At 42.7% G+C, this 24,643-nt stretch overlaps 1 protein-coding gene across 1 annotated transcript in view; it reads right to left on the bottom strand.

Moving 5' to 3' along the window:
- LOC147734863 (galactose-specific lectin nattectin-like) overlaps positions 1 to 24,643 on the bottom strand; it is an 89,816-nt gene that overhangs the window by 26,411 nt on the left and 38,762 nt on the right. The window contains exons 3-5 of the mRNA XM_086953655.1: positions 22,135 to 22,256; positions 9,195 to 9,335; positions 6,687 to 6,804 (exon numbers count right to left, since the gene is read on the bottom strand). Of these exons, the coding sequence (XP_086809781.1) occupies positions 6,687 to 6,804; positions 9,195 to 9,335; positions 22,135 to 22,256 (381 nt within the window). The remainder of the gene's footprint in view (positions 1 to 6,686; positions 6,805 to 9,194; positions 9,336 to 22,134; positions 22,257 to 24,643) is intronic.

The following is a 24,643-nucleotide window of genomic DNA, read 5'->3' as shown; positions in this document are numbered from 1 at the left end:
AATTTTCATAAAAACCACTGGAGCAATTTTCACCAAACATGGCAAAGGCACATCTGCGTACCAGTCCCCACAATTTTGCCAAGTCAAGTCAAGTCAGAAAATTTATATAGCGCGCTACATACCCAGAGGGTCTCAAGGCGCTTGAAGAGGGGTGGGGAATTACTGGCCAAATATCCACGTTTTAAGTTTCTTTCTGAATGCTAGGTGGTTCTGAGTAAGGCGAAGGTGAGTGGGAAGTGAGTTCCAGGTTTTAGCTGCCAGGTAGGAAAAGGATCTACCTCCCATGGTGGTTTTGTTGATGCGAGGTACAGTGGCCAGGGCTTGGTTGGATGATCGTAGCTGGCGTGAGGGGGTGTAGAAGGACAGTCGTGTGTTGAGGCATTCTGGTCCGATTTCGTAGAGTGCTTTGTGTGCGTGGGTTAGGAGCCGGAAAGTGATCCTCTTATTGACGGGGAGCCAGTGGAGGTTTTTCAGGTGACCAGAGATGTGTTCTTTGCGCGGGATGTCTAATATGAGCCTGGCTGAAGCGTTCTGGATTCGTTGGAGTTTTTTCTGGAGTTTAGCGGTAGTACCGGCGTAGAGGGTGTTTCCGTAGTCCAGTCGGCTCGTGACCAGAGCGTGGGTGACCGTTTTCCTAGTTTCGGTGGGGATCCAACGAAATGTTTTTTTGAGCATGCGAAGAATGTTGAAGCAGGATGAAGAGACGGCGTTGACTTGTCTATTCATTGAAAGTGAGGAATCCAGGATGACGCCCAGGTTCCGTGCGTGGTCCGTCGGGATGGGTGCTTTTCCAAGGGCTTCTGGCCACCAAGAGTCGTCCCAGGCAGAGGGGGAGGTGCCTAAGATAAGGACTTCTGTTTTATCTGAGTTCAGTTTCAGACGGCTGTGTTTCATCCATTCGGCTACTTCTTTCATTCCTTCGTGTAGGTTCGTTTTGGCGGTGCTAGGGTCATTGGTGAGTGAAAGGATCAGTTGAGTGTCATCCACGTAGGAGATGATGTTGAGGTTGTGTTGGCGTGCGATGGCCGCGAGGGGGCTCATGTATACATTGAAGAGGGTGGGACTGAGTGAGGATCCTTGGGGTACGCCGCAGATGACTTCAGTGGCCTCTGAGATGAATGGTGGGAGGCGGACTCTCTGGGTTCTTCCGGTGAGGAATGAGGTGATCCATTCCAATGCTTTTCCTTGTATTCCGATGTTTTTGAGGCGCTGTAGAAGGGTGCTATGGCAGACTGTGTCGAAGGCTGCGGAGAGGTCAAGGAGGATGAGGGCGACTGTGTCTCCATTGTTCGGGCTAAAAGTGAGTCCAACCGCCCTATGGAAATTAACATGGGGAAAACACGTTGTGGGACCCCCCCTTTTATCTTGGTCCCCGCTTGACGAATCCCCCCCAAACTTTTAGGGAAGGAGCGGAGCGCAGCGAGGCAAATTTAAGGAAAATTACAGGCAGATTCCTCAACCGGCGCCAAAGTTATTCCCAATAGAAAGTTGCAGATTTCCTATGGAGAACAATCCTAACTATATATACCTACTGGCTATCGCCAGTAGGTAATATATATATATATATATATCGACCATCGAAAAAGGCAAAACGCCGAAACGCGTCTGGTCGCTGTGGGTGTTTGAAATAAAACTGTGAACCCGCTCCTGAGAGTGCTATCTCTTTTCTCCGAAATACGAGGCGAGTGAGAGCTTCAATTTACTGCGGGTGGCACCGCCCGCGAAAGCACCCGTCCTTTGAGTGCGCGAAGTAGGTGCAAACCGAGGTAGCTTCAATATATGTATATATATGTATATATATGCTACGATTATCCAAGCATTCACTGCCTCCACCATACCGAGAGTTGCGTCGTCACCATAAGACTCCTTGGATCGAGTCTCGCTACTCCACCATTAAACGACCACGCCGTGTGAGATTTTCAAAATATCTTTATTTTGCCGCTGCCAAACGCGTTTCGACTACACAGTAGCCTTGATCACTGGTTACGGTTTAAAGAGCGCGCAGCCATTTTTAAAGAAAAAAGTATTCATGTTACGTCATCAACACTACCTGTCGACCGACAGGAAAGACAGACTTAAAATTCACTTTGTTTGTAATATGTTCTTTTTACACATTTGCCTCAACATAAATGAATACATTTAAAAAAATGCATAGCGTGCGACAGTTCATTAGATTTAAGCATAACTGAATGTTTTAATAAATTCTTGGTGCTTGCGTTACTGGTATTCAACTCACATGTCAACAAAACTTTATCGACAATGACACACAGTTTTAAAGCTGTGCATATATACTTTACACTCATTGTCTAGCCATGTCGTATGCTAACGAATTCTGCCCATGTGGGCCTGCCGACTCATGCTTTAATTGTATTTCCCATTATTAATTTGTCATTTTGGCAAAATATTACTTGATGAGTTGTTATGTACACTCGTACCAATTACATATAATATGAGAATCTAATATATGTATATATATATATGTATATACACATTACCAAGATTTCCCTACAATGGAAGGCACTCCGACACTGCTCACAGGCCCGCCCTTTATTGGTACAAGGGGAGAAAGGGCATCAAATGCATCAACAGTCCAGCAACAACCTGAGGCCTGACACAGGGAGTGAGGAATGCTGGGCCATGTAGTCCATGCTGAATTTGATCAGTTCCTGCATCATGAACTGCCGCCAATATCAAGCCCCCAGATGGGCCTCGATGTCCATTCTCCAATTTTATCCATAACCGTTCATGATGCGGGAACTGATCAAATTCAGATGGACTAGATGGCCCACCATTCCTCACTCCCCATTTGACAAGCAGTCTATCGAGACCGGGTCTACTGGTATATATACACCCAGGATCCTTTTCTTTGAGCAAGGGAGTGCCTCATCAGGGGCGCACCATCTTTGACATCAATCAGCAGCAGGTCCACGGAATGCCAAATTCCAGCGCATCCTTGCCTCTGAAAAAGAAGTTTGTTAATACTTCAAAACGCGTCAGGCCTCAGGTTGTTGCTGGACTGCTGAAGCATTTGATGCCCTTTCTCCCCTTGTACCAATAACGGGTGTGCCTGTAAGCAGTGTAGGAGTGCCTACCATTGCAGGGAAACCTTGGTAGCGTGAATATTTTGGCAGCGGTACCAGCCGCCGGAAGTGCACCACCTCAACAAAGGGGGCCAGGAGGTCCTGTTATTCTTTTGGATCTTTTTCTGGGGAGGCTGTTCTGGATAAAAGTGGAGAATGGACATCGAGGCTCATCTGGGGGCATGAAATTGGCGGCAGTTCATGATGCGGGAACTGATCAAATTCAGAGTGGACTACATGGCGCAGCATTCTTCACTCCCCATGTGACAAGTGGTCTATCGAGGCAGGGTCGACTGGTATATATACACCCAGGATCCTTTTATTTGAGCAAGGGAGTGGCTCATTCAGGGCGGACCGTCTTTGACATAAATCAGCAGCAGCTCCATTGAATGCGAAATTCCAGTGCATCCTTGCCTCTGAAGATGAAGTTTGTTAATACTTCGAAACGCGTCAGGCCTCAGGTTGTTGCTGGACTGTTGAAGCATTTGATGCCCTTTCTCCCCTTGAACCAATAAAGGGTGTGCCTGTGAGCAGTTTTGGGGTGCCTTCCATTGCAGGGAAACCTTGGAAGTGTGACTATATATATATATATATATATTTATTTTTTTACTGATTTTTATTATTACAATAAATTAACATCAATATCATCTGCATGACGATTCAAAATGGCTTTTAACATTATCAATAGCAATATAATCGAATATCGTAGGTAGGGGTATAAGGAGACGCTCATTTAAGTGACAGTTAGGGGTCCATTAGGATGGCGGGCGGACTAAGTCCGCCCGCCACCCTAACGGAGATTGGGACCGCCGGCCATAAGGGCGGGGGTCTCATTGCTGGTATTAGGATGTGCCTGCCACAGTGGCGGCACATCCTATATGTTTTACATTGTGGCGGGCGGTGCTCTCTGCACCGTCCGCCAAAATGCAAAACATAGGTTGCAGCATTCAGACATGCAAAGCGGCAGGCACCCCACGGTGCCTGCCGCTTAGCATATTTACATGTGGGGGGGTACCATGGGTACCCCCCATGTGCCCCCCGACAGTGGTGCCAACCTGGGGGCCCTGCAGGGGGCCCCGCAGCAATCACTGCATGCCTTACCGTGGCGGCATTGCCGCTGTAGAAAGGCCCACACATTTTGCCATTATAATATGGCTGGCGGTGTCCATTGGACACTGCCACCATATTCATCTATTACCGCCGCGGTCACCTCCGCCATCCTAATCTGGCGGAGGGGTAAACGAGAGTGGTTGTCGGGCGGATTGCCTCCGCCAGGGTGGCGGTGGCCACCGCCACCCTGGCGGAGGCAATCTGCCCGATATCCTAATGGACCCCTTAGTGTCCATCTTGCTGGATGGCGAGTTGCTTCACTCCGCAGCGCCTCTCAGCCAAACGCAATCAGATTGTATCAGGAGAACCACAAAGATAGTTGGCCATTGTTCCTCAAATCCAGTTCTACAATCAAGTACATAGAGTTGCAGCGTAAATTATGAACTTGTACAAGAGGAACACAACACCGAATGAAGGTAAAAGAGGTATTGAATAGAAAAGAAGAAGAAAAGAAGAACCGATCTCTACATGGAAATATTATTGTGAGTGCGTTTGTCGGTCTGGTACAATATTAAGAAAAGTATTTAGAATCATTAGGGTGCAATGGCTGTGTATAGGTCTGTGTATCAAGGGTGAGGGCGTGCAGGCGTGAGGAGGGAAAGGCGAAAAGGAGAAAAAGCCATTGGCTACAGCACGAGCAAGCAAACATATCAGCAGAGAGTTTAAAAACATTTTTTATCAAGCTAAGGAATTTACCACTAACCCCTCTCTGGTAAAATTAAAGATATTACTATGATTATACTTCCCAAACTTATCTTTCTAATTCGGCATTTACCAATGTATGTTCTAGATTCTTGAAAACAAAGCCCAAAAATGATCCTTTTAACTGGAAGAATAACTTTACCAGGATTTTCTGGGAAGTAAATGTATAATGACTGAAAAAGAAACTCAGACACCTGAACCAGGCAATGTTCATGGGCTGTGGCCTTGCATATTATTCAATTAAAATAATAAAAACATCTTTAGAATGGCTTAGAATACAGTTCAGTAAAGCTTTATTTCGAAGAAAAAAAAAAATCCTCATAAAAGCACATTACATAAAATTTCATTAGATTTCATTACATTTTATTCCTGAACTTTTCATGTTAAAAACAACAATAGAGAAGAGAGGATATGATTCATGGGGCAGGTATGATTTTACAACACTAATTCATTTCTTGTATTCCTCAATCTTACTGCTACATTTAATAGCAAAATATTTTGTTAGCAAAAATGTGCCGGATTTAGCACAGTATATGGGACTTTCAGAAGTATTTAAACCTTATATTGCACTTTGGAATAAAAGGGATTTCTCTTTACTATAAGGCTTGTAGGATTAAAGAAGCTACATATAAGAGTTGTAGATAGGTTCAGGAGGGTAAATCAGTTTGAACATTTAATTAAGGTGTTTTAAATTTTTTATGAGATAAATACAACTTCGCCTTTACATGAAAAGTCAAACTTCCCAGACTATTTTTAGAAAAAGCAATAGGCAGCTCTGAATATCACTTTCATACCATATTGCAAATCTACCAAAAACTACAGACCGAGACTGATATTTGTTTCAAAGGACCTATGAAAGCATTGGGTTTCTGAGATTACTGCTACAGATCATCAACTCTGGACCACTTCTACCTCAGGTGGCGTGCAGTTTTATTAATGTTGAATATTATTATTTCAGTCATGAATAGCAGAATATTTAGCCTCCACTGTAGGCGAAGAGATACATTTTGGTCTGAGTGTGATGATGTTCAGGATAGGCATGAAATACATTACTTACTATTAATGGAATGTATTTGGTAGGGTTCTTACCTCTTTTTACTACCTGGTATCATGATGAAACACTAGAGGAGCATCCAGAGGGGTGGTAAGCTGAGGTCGCAGGATCAGCAAATTAACCTTTTTTGTTTGGTGTCTTTGCTTTAAATCAGATCCATCACTAGTTCTACTTTTCTTTTCTCAAAGAAATGAAATAAAAAGACATAGCACCAAACAGCTTGGTGCTTCAAAAGATAAAACCACAATTGGTGTTCTCACGAGAGTTAACAAAAGCGCTTGAGCAGGCTTGGTCCTAAGCAGTAGCAACCATTTCAGAGCAAGGCAGATAAGTTAAAGTGAACTACAAAAATAAACCATATTTCTACACTATATTTTTAAACACCTATTATAAATGCTACTGTTCAAAGTAGAAAAGATTACAGAAAAAACAATTATCAGCATTTAACCCATGTGCCAACAAATGAAAATAAGGATTCCTTGATGAATGATTTTTCTATTATAAAACAGTCAAACTATCCAACATTAGGTATCAAATAAACACATACACAGATAATGTTCAGCATATATCCATATAGATATTGCAGCAGCTACAAAGTATTTGGAGTTTAGAAGGGACGTTCATAACTTGAGGTTGTTTGCTCTATCATAGCCCCACTGTAACTAAATCTAGTGCTCTTTCTGTAGCTGTGCAGGCACAAATGAATGAATGGCTGGTAAGTTTAAGGAAAATCCACTCACCATTGTTGAAGAGCCAAGAACCGACGTGGTTTTCACCAGTCTTATAGTTGTCAGGCTGGCCAATACCAAATAGGTTAACATTCATTTTAGATCCATCCGAAAACAAGAAATTCCCTTCCTTTAGATAAAAATAGCAAATTAATGTGATACATAAACCATGCGTCATAGATTAACATAGTATCAGTTATAACGCATAAGCTTGCAATGAAAGAAAATGCACTGGAACCAGCTATACTTGCCTGGACCCTGATAATTGCTACATTGGTAAAGGGTTGCATGTGTTGCGATTCAGGGAGGACCTTGTCTGATAGTAGGGGCTGGACTTTTCCCATAAGAGGAGGGTCAAGACTGATTTGATTATGGGTGGGTCAAACTGAGGTGATATAGTGGGAGAAAAACGCTGGATTGGGGTGTGGCCTGAGAGATTACCAGTGGCTGAGATGAATTCATGTGTAAAAAACAATATCTCAATTGGATTCACTTTAGTAATAGAAGCGTTTGTGTGTACAGGACATTAAAAAAGATCTGGGCATAGAACAAAGAGAGACTTAGAATTTCAGTTAATTTAGAAGTGCATATAGCATCATATATTTGAGGACATATTTACGCAAAAACATTCAAGAAACAGTTTAAGATATCAGCACTGGAGGCATATAATGCGTTTGGCAACCCAAGGGGGCTTTGTGCGCTACGTGTTAGTGAGACAAACGGTGACGTCACAAGTGGCATATGGGTGAAAAAGAGCAGAGGAGGCAAAATGACAAAAATGAAAAACACAATATATACAGAGTGGTTGGTTCTTCTTGGGTGAATGAGTATTTACAATTAGTTTGGAAACCAGAGGAGGTGCTGCGCCATGAGTCGCGCTGTATTGCGGGTCGAGGGCGTTTCGATCCTATCGATTTAGGATCTTCTTCAGGACCGGGTTGCCAATTGATAATGGTGTACAGCATTGTGCTGGTCAAGAGAACGGGTCCCCGTTCTGTTCGTGAAGTATGATGTGTGGTAAAATGTCTAGAGGCTACATCCAAAGGAGGTGGATTGTGTTATAGGCACAATAACAGAGCCCCGTAAAGGCCGAAGAAGAACCAAAACGTGGAGGCGGTCAAGAAGAGGTTCGGTGGCAGGATTCAGTGAATTGGAGCGTTCGCAGAGTCGTGAATTAGTCCAGGAATGGAGCCCCATTCTGGTTGTGATGGAAATTGTTGGGAAATTGATTAAAAAATTGAAGAGGCAGGGTCCAACGATCCGCTGCCTGACTCTCGGTATGGGAACATGAATTAGCACAGGAACTGAGTCCCATCCTGGCTTCGAAGGAGAAAGTGGGAAGTAAAGTTGAAGGGGCAGGGTCTGGAGATCCGCTGCCTGACTCCTGGTGTGGGAACCGTGATGGCAATGACTGAGTACCGTCAAAGTCCCGTGAACATGGATCGGTCGTGCGATCTGCTGAGTAGACCGCAATCCGCATAGGTGCTGGAATACCACCTGAGACGAATTCAAGCATTCAATCTATCACCTCATTTTTGATGAGTTTATGAAGGGGGCACACCTAAAGTAACAAATGGTGGCATGGTGTGAGTTGGCAAATGCATGTGAATCAGAAAATCCACAATCATTCCTGCGTAGTATTTGGCCCTAGTCTGCATTTGGCATGCACATTTCACCAGGATTTTGTGTTGAAATATACTCAGCAAAGAAAATAGCATTAAGTCAAGTCCAACTTTTTTCACAATGTTTCCATCTCATAAAAGTCACACAGTTAGATTAGTAAAAACATTACAGCTAAAACAGTACATCCACTGTTTCAACCAAATGCCAGAATACGTTCAAAGGTAAAAGCGATCCAGCATATCTAGCACATGAATACCTACAATTTCAAAGTGCTAAATCATGTATCCATTAGCAGCAAAATCAGTAAGCATGTACAAATCATCACAGATAATAACAGGGCAAAGGGATCATATAAAAACATTGGAATACTGATGGAGCACATTAATATTTCCTAATTTAGTTAACACACACCTGATTACATAGACTAATTGAACCTACACATTTGCTTCATCAAGCCAATTAAGTTCTTTCTTAGATAGCGAGGCTGCCCAAAGAAAAGAGGCCATTATGTTATACACTGGGTTTATAGAGCCGTTGTAAAAAGTGTAACACATCTTTACTGTGCAGTTCACCCCTACTGCGTAAGAAAGGAACTAAAATACGGTGTATCTGCTGCTTATACAAATGTAAAAAAACTGAAAATGCTTTGGTATATTGATCGGGGACTCCTTCACATGGACAATGTGAAAGATTATTATAAGAATGGGAATTAGCTGGAAAACCCATCATCAAAGGATTGACGGTAAACGCATAATTTGTAATTCTGAGAAATTATTATATGCACCGGAATTTCATCTCAGCCTGTAATAAGGGCTCACATGTAAATTGTGTCAGAAAGTAGAGATGGAAAATATGTCAGAATTGCATACAGTTTGACTCTGACTAGCAGTCACTCACCTGGAATGTGTCATGTGCACCAATCCAGTATGCTTCTCCGTTGGACGGGTTGCTTGGTTTACCCATCAAAGTATGCACAAAATCATTTTCCTCATTGGAATGGATAGAGGCAAGGTGAGAATTGATAGCAAGGCATGCTGCCTTAAAATGAAAATAAACAAAGTTTTAATGATGTATTAACTTGTTTCTTGTCAGTTTAAATGAGCATGAGCCAGGCCCCAGATAATATACCACTGATTTACAAAAGATTTACAAAGATCAGTGAAATGACAATACTGATCTATCTATCTATCTATCTATCTATCTATCTATCTATCTATCTATCTATCTATCTATCTATCTATCTATCTATCTGTCTGTCTGTCTGTCTGTCTGTCTGTCTGTCTGTCTGTCTGTCTGTCTGTCATTCTATCTATCTTGAGATTTATTTTTATGGATAGATAGATAGATAGATAGATAGATAGCTACTGAACTGAACCTAAAAACAATTGTAGAATGCCTGTTAAAGTTGAGTGCACTGACCATAACTTGAGCCCATGATATGTTTAATAGCATATTTGTTGACGTCATTGATGATATGGTGATACCAATACCTTTTTCATTTAATCATAAAATAGTTGCTTAAAAGCATAACATTATTTGCTAATTTTCTCAAAGTTTTGCTATTGATGTAACTAATGATAGAAAATTTACTGAGGTATCATACATATAATACGATTATTAATACATCATGTGTTGGGACAGAAAAATCCAGCAGCAGAAATATGTGCACCCTTGGTACCAGTTCTTAGTCATGGGCCAACATAGATTCTGTGCTATGACCTAAGACTGTCTTAAAGATTGTATTGTTACACCGAGAGGGATAATTAAATGTTACCCTTCAAATGGTGTAGGGCTACTTCCCCTACTAAGAGTTAAGTAGCTCATTTATCTTCTGGCCACTACAGCAAACAGCATAGGGCAAAGGAATCAGCAAACTTCAGCCATTGTGTAACTTTACTGTGAGTGAAGGCATTCTGCTCTTTCACAAAGAATCCCATCCACACACAATCGTGCTCCGTGTAGTTCATGGGGCTACTGTGAGAAATTGAGTGGTTGGTTGACTAGGGTGTGAGTCCAGGTCAAGCAACATCCAGAATCCCTTGCAGGGCGAACCACAAAAAGTCACTAAATTAACCTGTGCTTCGTCCAAGAAGAAATCAGGCTTAATTTATAGGTAATCTCTATGCAGCACACAAACAGTGATAATGTGAAATCACAACACAAGAAAAATTCAACACAAATTGAGAAAAGGCGAGTACATTTTAATAAATTATTTGACACTAAAACAACAAAAATGAAATCAGTAGAGCAAGAGATTTGAATTTGTTTTTTAGTGAAAACGAACAGCTAAAAGATCAAAGAGCAACCCTGGAAATCTAGTTCAGCAAGATCAAGTTAAAACCCCAAAATATGGCCAACCGCGATGGAGTGCGGTTGGATACAAGAAGTGGATTGGGCTCAATCAGCTTACCTACGTACCTAGAAGCAGTTTTGAGAAGAATGCTCAGAGAAGGTAAAGCACAGGAGGGCAAGGCTGTAGGAGGTGCCAGATGAGGGAGTGTCATTGTTGGGGGCCCTGGATCGAACCTGTTGTGAAAACCTATATGTTTAGACTTTCTCTCTTTTTGGAAGTCAAACATCTTCAGCTGGAAGAGACAGAGAGCTATAGATGAAGGCAGCTACATGAGGCCAGATACCCCTTTGAAAAGGGACTTCTAAACAGGGTTGCTGCTGCAGAGGAGAACATAGCTGGAAAATCTGCAATGACAATCTGACTGTCAATACACCTATGACACATAGGAGCGCAGGTTGGACCCAGTCTTCTGGCACCCAGTGAAGTTTTTGGCAAAAATGTTTTAAGTTCTCAGTTTTGAGATTTGGCTATCTGGGTACCTTTAGCAGTACAACCGAGGGTCCAAAACTGGGGGTTTATGAATCACACTGGGTCAGCCTAGGTACATGTTAAAGATTCTGGGAGCCTTTTCTGCCCCTGTTGCTTAAATCAGGAGACCACCAAACTAGTACTTGGAGGCATTCTTGTAGTTCTGTGGTTCTGGTGAAGATGCAGCGCTAAACAGGATAGCTACCATTGGAGGATTCAAGGCAGGCTCTAAGCAGCAAACCAGTCCTTCCAGTTACATCAAAGCAGTCTAACAGAGTGCACAGCAGGTCACAGCAGCAGGCAGTCCTCTGAGAATCCTTCTGCGGGTTCAGGAGTGAACGGAAGAGTGGGTTTGAAGGTCAAAATCCTAAACTTACTACCATTTTGGTATTCACAGAAGGCACTTACTAATTTAGGTATTCACAGAAGGCACTTACTCATTTCGGTATTCACAGAAGTTAGGAGTCCTAACTTTAGGACTCCTAAATGCCTTCTGTGAATACTGAAAGTCTTAAAGTTAGGATTTTTCTCAGTTTAGGAGTTGTAAAGTTAGTACTCCTAACTTTTAGACTCCTAAATGCCTTCTATGAATACCGTAAGTCTTAAAGTTAGGATTTTTCTCAGTTTAGGAGTTGTAAAGTTAAGACTCCTAACTTTAGGACTCCCAAATGCCTTCTGTGAATACCGAAAGTCCTAAAGTTAGGATTTTTCTCAATTTAGGAGTAGTAAAGTTAGGACTCCTAACTTTAGGACTCCTAAATGCCTTCTGTGAATACCAAAAGTCTTAATGTTTACTACTCCTAAAGTGTGAATACCGGAATGAGTAAGTGCCTTCTGTGAATACCAAAATGAGTAAGTGCCTTCTGTGAATACCAAAATGGTGGTACGTTTAGGATTTTGTCTTAAGTTAGTTCTGTGAATCGGGCCCAGTGGGTCCAATGATTACTAACGGTGGCCAACCACACTTCGGGGATCTTAACACATATGGAGTACTGTTTAATGCTAGGATCTCTGCTTCACTTGACGAGGTGGCTCATTAAAAACTCCTAAATCTCAGAGAGTCCCCCTCAGTCACCTTGGTTTTGGAGGATCTCCGAAGGGGCAAAAGTGGATGTAAGAGATTGGAAAGGCGATGGAGGATGGAGTATACTCAAGTAGCGAAGCAAGAGTATGAGATAGCTCCAAAAAAACTTTGTAAAATGATAGCAGCGGCCAGGAAAGAGAAGTTTGTTAGACAGATTGAGGGTGCAGAGCACTCAAGCAAAGAGATTTCCAGGATCGTCAGATCCTTTACTAACCCTGTTGTGGCCGAAGGGAAAATCCTGCCCTCTTTAGGGTTATGTTCTAATCTTTCCAACTTCTTCGAGAAGAAGATTAAGCATGTATGCTCTTATTTCCCATTTGAAGTGTCTTTATTGATTCCCTAGGCTCCAATAACCAGTATGTCCGATGGCACCTTTACGGAGATTGCCAATTTTTCCCCACAAGAATCCTTGGCTGAAACCTTGAGGTCTAAACCTTGAGGTGTAAATCGGGGTCTCCCATCGACCCTTGTCCTCCCAAGATTTTTAGATTACTTGCTCACTGGTTTAATCCAGCACTGAATTTCATCTGGAATACCTCATTGTCCATGGGCACCTTTCCTAATGTCTGGAAACAGGCGCTCCTTCTGCCTCTCTTGAAAAAAACTAATGTAACCCAAGGAGCTTGGGAATTATCGCCCTATTTCTCTGTTGCCGGATCTGGCAAAAATGTTAGAAAAAATAACGCAGGGCCAACTCACAAAGTATATCGACGACCATGATATCCTTCACGACACTCAGTCAGGCTTACGCACAGGATATAGCATGGAAACAGCCTTGGCGGAGGTGGCAGAGTATATAAGAATATCAATGGATGCAGGAGCTTTGGCTATGCTGATCCTTTTGGATCTGTCAAGGCTTTTGACTTGGTTACTCATTCCGTACTGCTAAATAGGCTTCAACAGATTGGTGTCCAGGGCAGAGCCCTTGCTTGTATTCAGTCCTACCTTCAGAATCGTACTCAAAGTGTATTTCTCCCACCATATCAATCATCACCTAAGTCGCTAAGGTGGGGGTACCACATGGTTCAGCACTAAGCCCCCTGCGCTTTAATATCTACTTGGTACCACTCTTCAATCTGATTGACACCTGGGAGTTAAAGGTTGTTTCATATGCAGATGATACACAGCTGATATTCTTTTTTAAGGATCAGTCAAGGGACTAATTTGCTAGATTAACGCGTTGCCTGAAAGACATCACCAGCTGGATGAACAACAACAGGCTGAAATTAAATGCTGACAAGATAGAGATCATGTTCTTTGGTCAGCCCTCCCCCCTCCCGCAGAACTCTGGGTGCCGGCTGACTTAGGAAATCTGCCCTGTCCGGCTAAGGAAGCTAGAAATCTGGGTGTCAAGTGGGACTCCACTCTATCCTTTGAATCCCACATACACCATGGCTCATCGGTCTGCTTTGGCAAGCTGAGACCTTGCTCCTTTTGCCAGAGGACTCTAGGCAAAAGAGTAGTTCATGCGACGGTGACATCTCATCTAGATTATACAAATAGTCTGTACCTGGAACTTCCCAGCTATCTGATTCACAGACTTCAGATGATTCAGAACTCGGCAGCAAGACTTATTCACAGATTGGCGTTCTGTCAGCACATTTCTCCTCATATTAAGCTCCTTCCCTGGCTTCCGGTTGCAAAGCGCATTAAATTCAAGGCCTTGACACTTGCTTTTCAGGCAATGCAAAACATTGGACCTAGATACCTCAGAAAGAGACTCCTCCTGTATCAATTGGTGAGCAGTCTTAGATCAGATTTCAAGCACCTATTATGTGTTCCCCGGTTTTCCAAGGCCAGAAAGGGAGGAAGGGCTTTCTCGATCAGGAGAGTGATGCTATGGAATGCACTTTTTTTTGTCTTCGCATGTATGAGCTGCTTACAGAAGAGAAACTAACGGGAAGGCCCCTGGACCTAATTGTCTTACCAGCGAATTCCTCAAAGCCTATATGCCGCAATTGGGGGAATACCTGCTGGAGGCATTCCATCCAGCAATTACAGAGAAAGGACTTCCCCCAGATTGGAGACATGCTGAAGTCATTGTGTTTGCTAATCTGGGGCATCCACTGGTTGCTCATTCTTAATATTTCCCAATCTCTCTACTTAACATTGAGATCGAACTTCTCCCTAAGGCCCGGGTTAATGGATGGATGGCTCTCATGCCTCACCTGGTTTATTCGCTGCATATTTTTAATCATATTATGATGTCTACCACTTGCAGATCCTTAATGATTGGTTGTTTAGTCTGTGGGATGACCCAGCCTATGCCAGCGAGAGGAGGGTGATGGGTGATATCTCTGGACTAGACCTACTTTATAGAGGGAAGCACATGGGTTCCCTCCTTCCAATGACAATAGTAGTGGTGCATGTATGGAGACAGTCCCTTTGCAAAATGGTCTGGTGGGGGCGCTTGACGCAGAAGACACCACTGTGGAGGGGCATCATCTTCCCACAGGTAGCAAAGCTGATGGGCTTCTAGGGGCAGGCGCATATTGCCATCTCTTCACTGGGCGACCTTCATCATGCTTAAATCATTCCAGGAGCTCCTATCTGAATTCATGATGCAATGCAACGACTTTTACAAATTCTTGCAGCTGTGTGATGCTATCTCCTACTATCTGTGAAACCTTTTAGATCTCCCAGAATTGAGCCTGCTAGAGGACAACCTCCTAATGAGTGATTTAGAATGAATCACTCCTTGGTCACTAACAGCTCCACTATGATGTATGCCCTCTGAGTGGCATGGCAAACCAACATTGACAATGTAGACGCAGATGATTGGACAGAGGCTCAACAGGCCACTGGTGGAGTGGCGATATCTTTCCGCCTGAAACTGATCCAATCAAAATATTTACATATAGCATACTATACGAGAATCCACCTTTGGCTCCTGGGTCTCATAGGATCTTTCACATGCCTCTATTGTTAGGCAGAGGAAGGCATGTTCATACATATTTTGTGAAGTTTCAGTGCATTGACATGATCTGGAAGGGGGTGGTGTCTTTTTGGGTGCAGTTCTAGCATGGCCCCTTCCATTTGTCCCAAAACTGCTTCTCCTCCATATCAGTGAGGGAATAGGCGGGAATCATTATAAACGCCATTGGACTCGACAGTGGAAGACCAGTGTGTCGCAGTCTCTGGGAGCATGGAAGTGCGGGACTCAAAATACAGTAATTCAGGCTAGAGAACTCCCCTCAGAAACATCAGAAGATTTGGTAGAGGTGGGCAGATTCTCCGGGCTTGTTCTTGGTGCCACAGCACTACAATTATATGCTGACCTCAGACACTATAGCCAAGAAATACTGGGTATTGAAATGAGATCTTGAACTGACACTGTATGAGATTTTAGACACTGCATTGGAGTTGGAGGGGAGGTTGCCGGGGGCTTTCTGTGCATACGTTTTGATTTTACATGTTTTTGGGGTCTCATCCTGCAAAGTCCCATGTATGTACATGGACCATCTGGGTCCTTTTTTTGCATGAAACAAAAAACAATAACATTTGATTTGAAAAAAAAGAGGGACACAGGCTCCACCAATGTTATGTTCTTGTGCTGTGAGGGACTTCACCTTCCTGGAATTGTTTAACAATACCAAACCTACCTCTCCCAGGCAATTGAATTGAACCCCAAGAAAGGTGAAGCTTCTGCTCTTAGGTTCTGAAATCCAATGACCCCTTGTATAGTTTAGATGGCAGTTTGGGCAATATAAAACAAAGACTGATACATGTGTTGAACTTTGGTAGACCTGACAGCCTTTTATCTTCCTTCCTACATTTATAACCTTTTTTTAGCTGGAATTAAGACTCTGCACACTTTAGCACTGCCAAATAGTGCTAATGTGCTTGTGCTGTCCCCCCCAACCATGCTAATATTACTTAATTGTAATTAGCATGTTTAATTTACTTTTGAGTTCCTAGAAAAGTGCACTACATGCGCACTAGACCTGTACATTTCATGCAACTAGTAGACCGGTAGCACTGATTGTGCCATCGACATAAGTACCCCGTTAACCGTGTCTCAAGCCAGTGATTGCATGGCCTGCAAGTGGAATTTACTGTCACTTCCCTTTGGCATTGAAAGTTACTTGCCAGCCCTATAACTCTACCTTTGTTACATCTGCATCACCCCAATTGTAGGCTCTAGGTAGCTCTAAGGGCGGGTTGCTGTGTAAGTAAAAGGAATGACATGTACTCTTAGGTTTTACATGTCATGGTAGTGACCAACAGCTCAATTCGTTTTCACTATTGTGAGGCCTACTTCTCGCATCGGGTAACACTGGAAATTCCTTAACACGCTTTTAAGCTATAATTTCAGATATAAAAAAAGTATCTCATTATCATCATCAAAGCTTTATTTTGATATAAATATATCATAAAAGCATTTTACAAATTATGTGAAAAAGGTACAAAGTATAACATTTTGGACAGGGGTACCATATTAGGGAAAAATAAAAACACAACTAGGTGATACAACTTTCCCTTTTCCTTTCTCCTTGCCTCTTATATATAATTATACAATCAATAAATAACAATTCATCAAGGTAAAAACACGCAATACATGGTTTAAAAGTAGATTAAACTGTTTCAGCTTTGAAGCGAAGTAAAACAAAGTTTAAAAAGAATCTTCATCCGGGACATAACTTTTTTAATCTAATCACCCATGCCCAGCTGAGAAATTTGGCCACACCACAAGCCAGAGTAGTATCAGTATCCTTTCACAGTATTCTCAGTGCTTCGCGGTGATTCCTGGCTCCTAATTGCCAACAAATAGGATTCAACCATTTTTTCCTTGGATTAGTATATGCAATACATGCAAACACAAGGTGCGCGATGCTTTCAGCCACTCCATCGCAGTGTGGGCAAGATGAGTGTGTCTGGTAGGGAGGCTTCCAACTGCTAGTGTGTTCACGGACAGGAAGTGTGCCCAATCTAAACTGGATGTAAAGAGCCCTATCTCTGGGTTTCTGAATAAAATCTAAATAGGATTCTAGGCTTGGAACCTGTTTATGCAAGCGAAACTCATCAGTGAGCCTACCTAGGGTAGGGTTTCTAGTCTCCTGACTGTCAATCCAAGACCAGTACGCACTTTTAATGACTGACTTGGTCAGCGGAGTCCCTGAGTCCCAGGCTGCACTGAATCCCAATGCTATGAGGAACTTTTTTATATTTGATAGCCAACTAATCTTATAGGATCCCTCAAGATGCATCACTTCTCATAGGCCGTCGGCGTATTTAAATATGTATCTGCATTATGGTTTATATATTTGGAATTGCAAGGATACATCCTCTTTACTGGTAGTGTTGGAATTACCATTAGTATTTTAGAAATGCTTGTTTTAGAAAGTGGCCATTTCTCTGCTCCTAGCTGTGTGCCGTACAGGCTGCCTCCAATACAAATTTGGGGTGGGTGACAGCTACTCTCTGTACGTTCCCTCTAAACAGCCACAAACACAAGCAGGATGTGTGTCTGAGTACCCAGCTACATACATCTGCAGTCCGATGGCTCTTCCTGGGCAGGTTGGGGAGAAGGGCTGACACTTACAATCCAATAGGTAGTGGGCAGACCCCACATAAAGGGCTGATTACCCTTCACTGAGCGAGCATGAAGCCCAAGCTGTGAAGAGAGGAATTTGTGAACTTCAAAGACCCCTCTTTGAATTCACCTTCACTTCACAGGCACATTTGGGTGTAAGTACTGGGTCTCCTACCCAAAGAAAGTAGTACACTTGAGAACCTGTGACTTCCTTGTCAGGAAGAAAATTAACCACTGTGCTGCTAAAGGGTTGCCACTCTGCTGGATCTTCTGGTTGCTGACCTCTTCCCTTGCTGTGTTGCCCTGCTGCTTCCACTCTCTCTCTGACTGGTTGAGAGGACTGGAACTGCATCACTTGAACCCAGAGTGACTGTAAGGGTTTGCTGGCTTGCCTCATGATTGTCTTGAGGACACAAAAGACTTAGACCTCTCCTTTTCCAACCCTTAGGCTCATCTGCTGGTGAATCTGTCCTGCCAAGAGGTGCTAACCCAGTCCTGGACCCTTGGGCCTGGACCTAGGGGCCTGTTGCAGTGTTATCTATGTGTCATCTGCTGCCGCTGGAATCAGGTCGGCACATTACACCTGGAGTTATCCCATCGCACTTATTCTCGCTGCAATGCATGACCGATGCTTTGCTCACAGGCCTCGTCGCATCGCCCATGTTGCATCAGAGAACACAAAGGCATCACTTGGCTGCACCCCATCTCTGTCCATGCAAACCTATTATCAAAGTACTTTTTTTCAGCAGGCCTAAGTCGGTGCCTGCATCCGGCTGTCACTCCCTCATGGTCTACCTGAACTTTTGACTTAATCTCGGTCCGGCACAACAAGTTAACACTTTAAGAGCTATTTGCTTCTAAGCGTTACTTTGACATTCATTCCTTCAAAATTCATATCCCAACTTCTACATAGTGGATTTTCTTTGTTTTTGTCTTGTCTTATTTATAAATTCTTAATTCATGTTTCTAAGCTGTAATGGCTTATTTTGTCATTGTTTCCACTGTTTCACTGTTTTACTGTTTACGTGGTGCATACAACCTCTTTACACATTGCCTCTTCAAATAAGCCTAATTGCTCTGTCTAAGCTACCAGAGGGTGAGCAGAGGATAATTTAGATTGTGTTATGATTTATCCTGACTAGCATTGTGGCTCCTACTTGGACAGGGTGCATGATCTGCCCTCCACACACCTTATTTCCAACAAATTTTAATACATAATTTAAAACTTTGAAAAAGCAAAGTTCAATATTATACCTACTGCATTCTGGTATTCCTCCTAGTGATTCTAATAGTTCTGTAATGTTACCTTATAACAAGTGACTGGTATTATTCATTTGGTGACACCATTAAAAATTAGCAAGCTTGGCTTCTGTGTAATTACACTCCCTTATATTGTGCTGCTACATCCCCGATAGGTGGATGGAATTGTCAATTATTGGGTTCAGAAACCACTAAGGTTGCAAGTGATATGGAAGCATCACCAAATATATTTCCACCTACATGTATGCATATGTTTGTAATGTAATGTATTGTATTCAGTAGTGTAATACAAGTATATTCCTTTTTAATAGAAAGAACACTGGCCTTGGACTGCTGTGTTTCACTACACTGAGAGAATCAAGTACTTCAATGACGTGCTTGGTTTCTAATAAGAGGACGTTTGAGGACTATATCTTGTGAAAGACTCACATGCTTTGCAACTAATCAAACAATTTCTTACAGTGAAACTTCTTTACAGAACAAGTTTTCATTCTGTCATATAGAACTCACTGAAACAAAATGGTGCAATAGCATGCTTAAAGAGATGTTGAGCACATTTTTGGTTTGGTCATACATGAGTCACCTACTTAAGGTTTGACATGTTCACCATAGCTTCATAGTAAGTTTTCCAGTTACTACTATTCTTAATTTGCTGGCATCAAATTGTGCTTTAACTTGATAGCGTTATTTCTACTGAGCAAGTGCCATTTTCTGTATGCCAGAGCACAAGCTGAAAGTGGTAGAGGTCATGGTATAATACTGTATGGATATTTCAGAAACATCAATGATTGAACTTACACTGGTCCACCATGCTTCCACCACAACATCTAAAAAAGCTTACAGAAACTATACAGTGTATACTGAAACTTTAATGTTTCCCAGCATATCTATTTAATTTTGTTAAAATGAATTCATTCTTTAATGTTAACCCCATTCTCAAATGTAGATGCTTCTGTGAAACCTCATGAGATATTTGACCCACCAAGTATCAGATCACAGACTCCAGCCTTCTGTGTTTACATCAGGGTTGATGGATGGATTCACATTAGTTGTTATACATGTGGAGATGCATTATTTTTGGCAGCAATGCATTCATGGGAGTCAATCAGGGTAATCATCGTTTACTCCGCATCTGTTTTTCCACTGACTTTCTGCCCGCATACCATCACTCCTCGAGGTCATTGACCTCGCATACCAACACTCCGCATTTTTTCACAACGCGTGTGCATTTACCACGCATGCCTTTACAACGAATTACGTTGTAAAGGCATGCTTGGTAAATGCACACGCTTTGTGAAAAAAAACAGAAGATGGAACCAGGAGGAGTGTGGAACCACGACAAGAGAGAGGTAAGGGCGTTTGGGTTCTTTTTTTTAGGGGTGGGGGGGTCGTACTAGGGAAGTGATTGTGCAGTGTAGTGTAATGTAGTGTTTGTGTAGTGTAGTGTAGTGGTGTGGTGGTTGTGTAGTGTAGGGTCATGCTGAGGGTAGTGTTTTAGGGTTTAGGGTAGTGTTGATTTGTTTGTGTAGTGTAGGGTCATGCAGGGGTAGTGTTTTAGGGTTTAGGGTAGTGTTTGTGTAGTGTAGGGTCATGCTGGGGTAGTGTTATAGGGTTTAGGGTAGTGTTGTAGTGTTTGTGTAGTGTAGGGTCATGCAGGGGGTAGTGTTTTAGGGTTTAGGGTAGTGTTGTAGAGTTTGTGTAGTGTAGGGTCGAGTAGGGGTAGTGCATTAGGTAGTGTTGTAGTGTTTGTGTAGGGAAAAAAAGTGGTTTATGGTAGTGTCGGGGGTTTTGCTGGGTAGTGTTATTGTAGGAAAAGGACTGTGTGTCGAGGGTGGGTTGTGCATTGGTACTACATTAGGGTGTAGGGTAGGTTAGGGTAGGGTAGGGTACTCACACTTACCTTTAAAACTTTTACAATGATTATACCTTTAACATGCATGCCTTTGCGTTGTAATGGCATGCGTGGTAAAGGCATAGTCATTGTAAAAGTTTGCGTTGTGATAATTTGCAGGGTGTTCGTCTTTGCGGAATGATAATTGCGGAGTGATGGTATGCGGGGTATTTGTTTGCAGAAATAGGTCACATATTCGTCAATTAGGTGTCATCAGGGCATGAAAAACTACCCCAGCGTTTGCTCCTCGCTACCCCAATACCGCCCATGTTATCTCTGCTCAAAAAGGGGTAATGAAGTCATCAGACAGAGAATGGAAATTAAACAGGACTCCAGGTATTCTGCTTATGTTCTGGACTCAATAATACTGGAGTCAATGAAGATGCACGTGTGTGGAACCATAATGTGGGGTACTGGATGGGTTGGATGGATTTTTATATAGCGCAATATCACCGCCAGGTCTCAAAGCGCTTTGCATTGGGAACCCGTCCTGGTTTTTCCCTGTGAGATAGCCCCTACTGGGTATTCCTAAGGTGAAAGCCAGGCATCCCGCCGCGGAGGCCGTAGTGGAGATTAAGCAAGCTATTGCCCAGAGTTGCAGAGTGTGAACCTGTGATTCGAGTAGGCACCGAAGCGAGAATTACCAAGTCCATGGACATTTTGGGCTCAAGACCCTGCCGCGTCGGGAATTGAACCCTGGTCCCGGGTCTGATCTCAGCATCTGGGTCTGCCTCCTCTAACCAGTGAGCCACACTTCTCCACTAGAAACAGATATGCATCCAGTGCCGCTCAGAATGGTAGGGATACGGATCCATCCAACTGTTATGAGGGCATATAATGTGTTACTCAAAATTGCAGGTTTAAAACAAACTGGGAAGTCCACCATAGGAGATAAGTGGCCTTAGAGGGCACTCTGCAGAGTGAAATTGCCATGAAATATATTGTTAAACACTAATCACAAATCAAACGAACAATCAAAAACTGGACAAAGTTATTTGTGTTTCATGCAACATATGATGACTACATTTAATGAGGTTTAGGGTTAGAAAGCTATTGCTATTTGTGTATGTAATCTGCAGCAGAAACATGGAATTCAATTCATATTTGCTTGAAGGGTCTGGAGGAATTGGGAGGTTCCTTGTGGTTTATCCTATCTTAAAAGGTTTCAGATTTAGGGTCCAGTTGTTATGGTTATGTGAATGTCTTGAATATAGTATGGGCCTCCGAATCTATGCATGCAGGACTTACCTCTGCTGCAAGCCAAGAAACCCTTGAATCGAATCTCCTGTAACACGCATTTTTATACTGAACCCAGCCGGCTGCACAGTTACCTTGAGCACACAAACAAGTTTCCTGGGCACCTGCAATAACTGGCAAAGAATACCGTGTAGGAAGAAAAAAAAAGAAATGTAAGCAATTGGCAGATTGATGGCGTTATTATTATACAAATGAGGACAATGTTCACAATTTTGAAATGTATAAAGCCCTTGGGTATTCATACATACACAAAGGAGCAACACTTCCATAAGAATCTACCTTCTTAGTGAAATAAACAAGGAAAGAAGGATCATATCTGGGAAAGGGGTGGGAGAGAGAGTGATGTGAAGGCAAGGGGGGGAATTGAAACCGACAAGGGTGAAGGAGACATACGGATGTAAGTGATCCAAAACCCCCAGACATCTTTATGTTACTGTATAGTACTATAATAATACATGAGTATAGTGATGCAATGTTACAATGGTGCATATGTACAATCACACAATCCACATTGTTGGAAATGTGCCATTTCTCTAGATTCAGCCCAGGATTTTGCCGTTTGTTGCTGAACCAGTTTTTGTTGGCAATAGGCCTTTGTGCACATTGCTCCTGCTAACCAGTGGTAAAGCACTTCTGCTCCTCTCTCTAAACATGATACCATTGCTATACCTGATTGATACATTTAGTTTACCTGTATGTCCCTAGTACATGGTACCCAGAGCATTTAAGTTAAATATGATCAGGGGGCTTCAGCATTCATTGTGTCACCCTCTAAAGTAGCATTGTAAAACCAGTCTCCAAGCTGCCCCTGCAGTCTGGGTATAATGTTTTAAACTGCCATTTCAGCCTTGCAAAATAAACCTTTTAACAGCACTAAACCGTCCTTTTTAGTAGTTAGAAGTCACCACTAAGGTAGGCCTTAGATGCCCGTTGGGTGAGGCGCATTGCATTAACAAGGTAGTACATGTATATTTAATGTTTTACATTTCCTAGCAGTAAAATGCTGTTTTGACTATAGCACAGCTGGCATTGCTATACCAAAACAATGAGTTACATTATAACACCCTATAACACTTAACTTCAGTTAAATTCAAGGTCTCATTTTAATATTGTTGCACAATACATTATAATGGTAGTCACATTTTATATCACCATTTTGGAAAAGACACTGTTAGAAAGTTGACATTTTCCTGCCAAAAGCAAATGTGCCTTTCTGTCAGGGACCAGTGCCACCTGCCCCTTGTGGCTCCCCTGGGGTTATATGCATTGCCATATGAGTGGACACATGGCCTTTTCCTCTCCTTGACAGTATGGACTGGGGGGATTGTTGTACTCAGTCCATCCCTGATTTCAAAGAAAGCCCACACTGTCACTGGCTATGCAGCTCACACATGGGCCTCCCTGTACTTTGTCTCTCAAGTTAGGCTGGCACTAAACCCAGTAGAGGGAAAAGGAACTGACCAACACTAACTTTGGGGATGGGAAAAGGCTTACCCCTTTTAACAGGCCTGCATAAAAGTTGAATCCACAGGCCTCTCCTCAGAACATTTCTAGACCAGAGTGGATCAGAAGGAGTACCATAACTACCAGAGGAGGGAGTGGAGAGAGAGTGTGCCTGGACGGACTGAAACAAACTTACCAACCTAAGAAGAACGCAGGTTAAAACAGCACTGCATGGCCTTTTCATGACAGAATACCTGAGGGCCAATGCGGCACCTCAGGGTCTGATTGTTTGTAACAAACCATTCATTTTTCAGAACAATAAGATATTCAAAAAGGACTGTTCACTCATTTCGTGGCACTGTACCAGAGACTGGTTAGTTCGGATAATAAAGACTGCCACCCGGATAGAGCAAGATCTGAAAATAGACATCCAAATGTTGGAGGTACAACTGAAGACCTGTCAATCCCATGCTGTGTTGAAAAACCGTGTGGAAGAACTAAATCAACAAATGCCAGAGTTTGAGATCACTCTCAAACAAAGTAAGTTCAACAAACTTAAAAAGAATAAGGAAAGCTTCACCCATGAGAGGGCCTATCCATACACAAGGGATGACTATGTACCAAAGGACTTTAACAGTGACCAAGACAGCAACACCTCAGACACGTGTTCTAACGGTTCCTACTTAAGCAAGAGGAACTCTTCTAAGAACTAGAGAGGAGATCAACAATACCAAAGACGGTATAATCTGAGACAAAGAGGATGGGGTAACTACCAAGGCCCCCTTGCTTTCCAACAATATACATATGGACCTCCACCAATGGGGGGTGCACACCAACATTGGGCACCCGATTACGATTATGGCTCCTACGGGCCACCACCTTTTTTAGGATCATACCCGGGACCCAGACTGGGCAGAAACAGGAGAGGCAACAATGTGCACTGGTAAGTGTAAGAACAGGTCTCGACAAGGAGCTTGGCGGGCTCACTCAACAACCAGGCATCCACCAGCAAGAGGGGCAACCAGTGGTGAATATCATAGAACTCAAACTCATGGAT

The sequence above is a fragment of the Lissotriton vulgaris genome, chromosome 1_2 (assembly GCF_964263255.1).
Source record: "Lissotriton vulgaris chromosome 1_2, aLisVul1.2, whole genome shotgun sequence".
NCBI lineage: Eukaryota > Metazoa > Chordata > Amphibia > Caudata > Salamandridae > Lissotriton > Lissotriton vulgaris.
Note: the sequence above shows the minus strand (reverse complement) of the source record. Positions and strands in the feature narration are given on the sequence as shown.